This window comes from Haematobia irritans, chromosome 2 (genome assembly GCF_050003625.1).
Source record: "Haematobia irritans isolate KBUSLIRL chromosome 2, ASM5000362v1, whole genome shotgun sequence".
NCBI classification, from domain to species: Eukaryota; Metazoa; Arthropoda; class Insecta; order Diptera; family Muscidae; genus Haematobia; species Haematobia irritans.
In genome coordinates this window covers 82,644,238-82,651,850 of record NC_134398.1, presented here as the reverse complement: position 1 = coordinate 82,651,850, position 7,613 = coordinate 82,644,238, and the positions used below count along the sequence as shown (strand labels likewise).

The 7,613-nt window shown below is 33.4% G+C and overlaps 1 protein-coding gene and 1 long non-coding RNA gene across 3 annotated transcripts; both read left to right on the top strand.

The window, feature by feature from the left end:
* The first annotated feature begins 517 nt into the window (after positions 1 to 517).
* On the top strand, positions 518 to 924 carry LOC142223098 (uncharacterized). Its single transcript, XR_012718561.1, has 2 exons — positions 518 to 653; positions 721 to 924. It is a non-coding gene; the product is annotated as an uncharacterized LOC142223098 (long non-coding RNA).
* Positions 925 to 1,828: 904 nt separating this feature from the next.
* LOC142225637 (uncharacterized) lies at positions 1,829 to 4,019 on the top strand. Of its 2 annotated transcripts, none has more exons than XM_075295439.1 (3): positions 1,829 to 2,048; positions 3,573 to 3,766; positions 3,825 to 4,019. In XM_075295439.1, the coding sequence occupies exons 1-3, from the start codon at positions 1,991 to 1,993 to the stop codon at positions 3,942 to 3,944; spliced, it is 372 nt and encodes a 123-aa protein (XP_075151554.1). In that variant the 5' UTR covers positions 1,829 to 1,990; the 3' UTR covers positions 3,945 to 4,019. The 2 variants fall into 2 exon arrangements, with proteins under 2 accessions (XP_075151554.1, XP_075151555.1); XM_075295440.1 differs by lacking the exon at positions 1,829 to 2,048 and adding an exon at positions 2,583 to 2,982.
* Positions 4,020 to 7,613: the final 3,594 nt, after the last annotated feature.

The following is a 7,613-nucleotide window of genomic DNA, read 5'->3' as shown; positions in this document are numbered from 1 at the left end:
ATTATTTAGTCATCGCCAACAAGTCGTATTGATTCGACACACTGTAATGCGCTTTACAGATTATCAGTTATTCCGGACGACAGTGCTCGCGTCGAACATATCCCATATATTGTGCACATTATAAGTTAAGTCCGAAGGCATAATCGATACTGCTGCATGTTTATGGGATCGATAACACATTTACCGATTATTTAGTCATCGCCGACAAGTCGTATCGATCCGACACACTATAAGATTCTTTACAAACACCGACATTCCGTCCGGAATAACTGATAGTCTGTAAAGTGCATAAGATTCTTTACAAACACCGACAATCCGTCCGGAATAACTAATAGTCTGTAAAGCGCATTAAGTATGCCTGCGTCAAATTTGTTCTAAACAGTACCCTAAATACCAATATCCCTGCCAGCATTTCAATGTTCCATTTCATCCTCATCGCTACCACAGACTCGTAAGTGACAGTGCAACAATCGCCAACTGTGATAGTATTTTGCCATCACCATTCGCATGAAAGTATTTTGCCATCACTATTGTTACAAGAGCCATTTTATATTTTGTGAAACACCAAGCGCAACTGGCTTATTATAATTTATTTCAATGAAAACGAAAATAAAGTGCTGAAAACATAGTTATTACGCTTAAAAGTGTGAAAAGTAAATTGGTGAACAATTTTTGACTTTCCAAATGGAATAAAGTGATAGTTTTTCAAATATTTTCCAGACACGCTGCCTCCATTGGGAATAAAAGTACTGGCTGATAGACGCTACAACATTTAACTTACAACTTGTAACTCAACATCAATCTCTTATTAATGCATAAAAATGTGTTAAATGTGATGTGATAGCCGTATAAATGTTATATTTATGAGAATTTATAAATGTTTCATAAAATTAATAAACATCTAAACAATCGTGTTTTACTTGACCACAGTGATTCTTTTACAACTATCATAAAATGCACTTTGTCTGATTGTTTGAAGGGGCTCTTATTGGCGTCCTTCTAAATGTATCCAGAAGGGCTCCTAATAATTGCACTCATGCGATACTTTTTTGTAGTAACTTGGCGTGGTACAACTTCTCAATAGTGACGGCGCTTTTCCGAGGAGTTTTAGATATCGTATACGACTGTTTTCGACATAGTGGGGATTCTCTGAAGCGCCCCTAAATTCAAAAAATGTTGGCAGGGTATTGATTAAAAAAAGAATATATACCACCTTAATTACAATCAAATTCTACATTTGGCAATAGGGCTGTTTTCTTTTAGCACTGAATGCAACATTTGTATGTGCTATCCAGAACATAGTTGCACTGGTGTTCTATCCAGAACATCTCATTAGTGCAAGTCGCGCCGGTGTTGTCAGGTTGTATTTTGATAAAGTGGTGCTTCTTCGATTTACAATAGCAATTTATTGTGACTAATTTATCGAAAAACATGAAATCCAAAGTGGTACAGTGTCGTAAATAATCGCGCAGTAAATATTTAATACTATTTCAACATTTCTTACGTCAAAAATGTTAGATTTCACTTCTTTTCTGTAATTATTTTTAAACAGCTGATGACAGTGTTGCATATTTATGGAGATGTCCTGGATAAACGAGTACTCTGTTTTCTTTTAGTCCTTCGCGGCTTAGGGTATCCAGTGCTAAAAGAAAACAGCCCCAATGTTGTTGAGTTTAAGCTTTTGAAAGTCTAAACCGATTTTTTGTATGAAAAGATATCGTCAATTAAACTTAATACTGTTACAAATTGAAAAAAGCACTAAATGAAAATGCCAGAGAGCACCAAGTTGGTGCTTTTTTGGAAATCAAAAAACACTAAATTTGGTGCTAAAAGCACCAAATTGGCATCACTGGTGGGATCGTAATAGCGGAATTGACGATTGAACATTACGAACAACATTGAAAATTAAAAGCTTAACAATTAACAAATTTTGCCTAAGCAGCAACCATAGTATACAGTGTTAATTCTAAATAACCAATTCTCCACGAAAATGTCTTTGAAGTTGCTAAAACAAAGTGTTAATATAGTGGAAACCAATGAGTCTTGCGGTAAGAAATGATTGTAGTAGAGATGTGCGCGTGACTGAAATTTCACTCACACTCGCGCACATTCACATTAAAGCGCTTTACAGACTATCAGTTATTCCGGACGACAGTGCTCGTGTCGAACATATCCCATATATTGTGCACATTATAAGTTAAGTCCGAAGGCATAATCGATACTGCTGCATGTTTATGGGATCGATAACACATTTACCGATTATTTAATCATCGCCGACAAGTCGTATCGATCCGACACACTATACGATTCTTTACAAACACCGACATTCCGTCCGGAATAACTGATAGTCTGTAAAGCGCATAACATACGAGTATGAATTAAACCTTAATTTAATTTTTTGTGAGCGTGATTTTGCAGAAATTTTATTCACGCATATTCACGAACCGATTTTATTTCTCACACACGCTCACGCAAGACATATATATTTTAATCCCATTCACGCACATTCACGAGAATTGCTTTGGATTTTGTTCACGACTCACGCGTGTCACGGGAATTTCGTGTCACGCGCACACCTCTAGCTAGTAGTCCCTTGTTTGCTAATAAGATACTGCCTGTTCATGAAAAAAAAATCGTCTCGGGACGAATTGCTCGTCTAAATTGAAACTAAAATAACTTTAGATATATTTGCTAGAAAATCCTGAAATTTGTCATCAACTTATGATTTACTATCGAACAGCGAAACAATTGGGATTCCACTCTGGCTCTCGAGATATCAATATGGGATTTTTGACGAATCGTTCGTCTCGAGGCGAACGAAATTTCCACGAACAGGCTGATAGTGTATCTTTCTTTTTGAATTAGAATGATCAAAATAAATGAAAGAAATTAAATGGCTTATACAGACAAGATTAATTCAAGTGCCGAACCATACTTGTGATCATTAAGGCTCCATGGTCGAACTCTATCTTTGTTTTGATGGTAAAATGTTTGTCATATAATTTCTAGAAAATCAAAAGAGATCTGTGGTGCTTCAAAAGAATAATCCAAAGTTCAGCGAAATCAGGAATTCTAGGCAGCTCATCAATTTATTTAAAATATTTTAACACTCATTGAGAAATATGTGTGTTAGTGTCCAACAAATCATAGGGAATTACACCGAGAAAAAAGTTTAGAAAAGCTCCAGATTCCAAGTTTGAAGGAAATTGGATAAAAATTTAAAATCTAGATGTTCAAGTCTTTAGTAGCCTATGTAAAATTTATTCACATCTGTAAAAACATCCTTGATTACGCTTTTGCTCACAAGCTTAAATTTGCTACTTGGAATCAGAATAAATATCGGGAATAATGAGGCTAATATGAAAATATTTGGGCATATTGGGAGATGCATCGGACTAAAGACTTTCCTATGTGTGCCAAATTTCATTAGAATCTGTTAAGAAAGCGACCTCAATCTTGTGAACAACATTTCGGGATAATTTATTCGGATGCATGGCAATATTTTAAATTGCGAAATTTACCGTTTCTATTAATAAATAAATATATGTATGTATATTATTTTTTCTTTTAAGACAACAAAAAACCATCCCTAAGTAAACGAAAGAAATCTTCGATGAATCGAGATACCCAAATGAAAAAACAGCAACGGCAAAATCTTCAGCAAGTTAAAAGTGAGCTGATTAGCAAAGACAAAAAATCGGAGGAAAATATTAAGAGACTTTTGGCGTTGTCTATGAATACTATAAATGTAAAAGACGCCGAGAAGGTAAGCACATTTTTATATATTGCATATAATAATAATGAGTTTCATGCCTTATTCCCAGATTGTTCAAAGAGCACATAAAGGCCGTTATGTCAATAAAGTTATTCCTAAAGTTGAGCAAGAATCTATATTCACAGAAGAAGACTTCCGTAAATTTGAGGAGGAATATTTCAATACATAGTTTACATGTAAACAATGTATTATTATTATATATATAAATAAAAACAAAAATTACTAAATTTTATTTTAATCCAAAGACATATCTGTATTTTTATAATTTTGCTATTGATAACGGTCGAAATATTTTTATTTAACATAAAATCAAGGATATTTCAGCGATCGACTACTTTTTTCTCCACATGGCTTTGCGTTAACAAATATTGTGATGGACAAAAATTTCATAGTTTACTATTTTTATGTTGTTTTTTTTTTTTTTTTTTTTTTTTTTGCAATTTCCGGACTGGACCTTCTGTATATATTTTAGTGCGGTTCAGGAAAAGTAATATATGACAGAGTAATATACGCTCAGACAGTTACAGACCCATATCGCTTTTACCAATTTTGTCGAAGATTACAGAATATGTCTTGAAAGTGCAACTCAATGCACATTTAGAACAGCAGAATTTACTCAGCGATTATCAGTGTGGCACATCATGGGGCTACTAGGGTTGAATGAAGCCATTATTTAGGCGAAATATTTCGAATGGACAGGTATGTTCACTGCTGTCTTTGGATTTACAAAGGGCATTTGTTAAATAGATCATTGTATGTTGATTCACAAATTACATTCTATATATGGGTTTAGCACTGTGGATCTGTCCTTGGACCACTTTTGTTTATACTGTTTATAGATGATTTATTCAATAAAATAGATGGTTTTTGTTTGGACGTTTTGATCATGTCTCAGACTACGTTCGACGCTTTTTAGGATGTTCCTTCTCGGAATTTGTTGATTTCAGATCGCTGTTGTTATTTTACACGAATATTCCAACTGCTAGTCGATACATTAATAAATCCCTTCATGTCAGAATTGGTAGACTGCATAATAGTCTTCCGAATACGTTGAAGCATTTTGATCTATCCTACACCACCTACCGAAAGAACCTTCTTCAATATTTTGGATCAGCTAGATGATTAATGATAAAGATGATCAGTGATGCCAGGAAGTTTTTTGAAAATTCCCTACGTGGCTCCTAAAAATTATCTTTTTTCCCCTACGCCCAACATTTTTTTCCCTACATTTTTCCCTACGGTACTAAATTCAAACAAATTTGGCAAGAAAATAACAAATATTTTATATTGAATTCAATTTCTTTAAAATTAATGGTCAGGGATTATATCCTTCAATAAACGGACCAAATGTTCAATAATATGTATATTGACATTTTTATTCGGATTTCGAACATTGCAACATCATTGCTCATTTTTAACACTACCAACATTTTTCTTGTGGACTTTAATGGTCGCGTGTATCTTCAGGTTAGATTTCTACAATTTACGAACTTTCCACAAGCATTGGTATTTAAAATCGTAATTTTCGACCGCCTCTAACAGTGAGCCAATTTGGTCAAAAAGGCTATTTTCTAAATTTTGTTGGAATGGTTTTATTTTCTTCACTAGACGATATTTTTCTAAAACATTAAAAACTGTTGTGAATGTATCAGTTGTAAAGTAGTTTTTGAAGATATTCCGGAATAAAAATCCTACATTTACTATTTTTATGTTAGCCTGACACCAATGCAGGACGGTTTTATGTCCAAGTCATTTAAGCTATAGTTTAAATGACTTTTTTTTAATGACTATGTATACATATTATTGCAATACTTATTCGAGCTTATTGAACAAGTTCTTTTCAGTAACTTAATAGTACTAATTTCCTTAATCTTCTTGTCCAATAGGCTCGAATAAGTATAGTAATAATATGTAATCCTACATTTATATACACGAATCTTTGTATTAGAAAATATTGAGAGGCACCAAGTTGAGGAAGCCATCACCTGTTTATGAACCTTAATGGAAGCGTTTATTCCTTCAAATTAAATCTATTTACGCATTTGTAATTAAATACCAATGCAAAAACATCTTTTGAACCATTCTAAATAAAATCATTACAATAACATCGTTAACGGTGAATCGCGTATTCCATTAGTTGAAGCTTTGACTACCATATATTTTGGATCTTCAAATTTCTAGAATAAAAAAAATATGTTTTTATTTCAATGGGATCCAAGAATATTATCAAATTTCAAACATGCGAAATATAATAATGCCAAAAAAACTAAAAAAAAACATAAATAGTATATGTATATATTACGCTATTGATATAAGATTGCTGGTTCAAGTTTTCATATAAGATTGTTGTTTTTTTTTTATTATTTGATGCTTTATTAGTTATTTTATTTATTATTTAATATATTATAATCACAAATTACAATAAACTTTTTTATACGGGCACTAGCAATTAGAGGCTATCGGCCTACTTCTAATTAAAAGGATATTGGAATTAAAATTAAATATGATACAATGACTTTATATTTTGAAGATATTAGATCCCATTATGTAAATTAGTAGTCTTTAGAAGGGAAAACATTGCAAGAATATTATCTACAGAAGGGGATTTTAAAGAGCCAAATGCATCAGTGGAGCCGAAAATTTTTAAGCGAATATTTTGCATGAAGACAACATATGTCTGACTGATAAAGTTGTGTTTGGAGATATTCCTGAGTAAGTTTAGTGTGGCCAAGACGGAGTCGTAGGAAGCATTTATTCTGGAGGAGGGAAGTCGTGGATGGGAGAACTACCGCTTTTTTTCTGGGTTGATAAGCTTGTATGGATGATCATAAAGATCTCATGATCTATTTGTTTTTACATAAAAATAATTTATTGCGATTTTTCCAATGAATCGTTTACAAAAAGGCGGAAAAACGTATGTAGGGATTTGACTAGGTACACTCTTAGCTATTAGGTCGGCATTTTCGTTTCCAGTTATGCCAACATGCCCAGGGATCCACATGATTTTTATTTTATTTTTGTAAGAAAGGATACTTTGTTGAACACATGTGATCAAATCGCTTTTATTCTGCACGCTTCAAAGACAGATAGACTGTCTGTGCAAATAATAGTTTTATTGTTACTGGATTTGGCACATTCCAATGCTGTATAGCTATTGCCTCTAATTCGAATGAATTGCATTTTTCAGGAAGAAGACCAACATCTTCTACTTTACCATGTTGGGAGACCACTGCAAGTTATATAGTTATGTTATCTTTTGAACCATCAGTGAATAGCAGATTCATACTAGTGTAATCCGGCCCGCTTCGCCGCGCCTTCCGTAGCGTATTTGTAGGAACATTTTGCGTTAACTTAGTCAACCATATCCTTCATGCGGAAAACAAATCCGAAAAGATTTGAATTCTTACAAACAAATCGGACAACTTGCTTTTTCGTTTATAGATAGAAATACGGCGCATATGCCTATGTAAAACGATCTGCCTTAACAAATGTCGGGGAGAAGCTGTTCCCTTTCCAACCATTTTTTAAATTATTTTCTGAATTCAAGTAGTTGGACAATCTTCTATACCCAGAAAATTTTGTTACTCATAATAGCAAAAATGTTTGCTAAAACAGCAGTTTTTGTTTGCTGAAAAAGGGATAGCAGTAGAATGTAGTTGTTTCAGCAAACATTCGTTAGTTGGAGCAGCAAACATTGTTTACAGCTAAAATAGCAAACAAATGCTGCTGAATTAGCAAACTGCGTTAGTTGAAATAGCTAACATTTTTACTGCAATTTTGTCCCATCAACAAAGTTTGCAGTTTTTTTACGATATGTTGAAATGAAACCCGCAAATCA

What these genes read in the sequence shown, in the direction of transcription:
- LOC142225637 (XM_075295439.1), top strand. Translation starts at nt 1,991, where the DNA reads ATGTCTTTGAAGTTGCTAAAACAAAGTGTTAATATAGTGGAAACCAAT. An exon ending in GGAAACCAATGAGTCTTGCG is followed by an intron (nt 2,049 to 3,572) that starts GTAAGAAATGAT and finishes TTTTCTTTTAAG; the next exon opens with ACAACAAAAAACCATCCCTA. An exon ending in ATGTAAAAGACGCCGAGAAG is followed by an intron (nt 3,767 to 3,824) that starts GTAAGCACATTT and finishes CCTTATTCCCAG; the next exon opens with ATTGTTCAAAGAGCACATAA.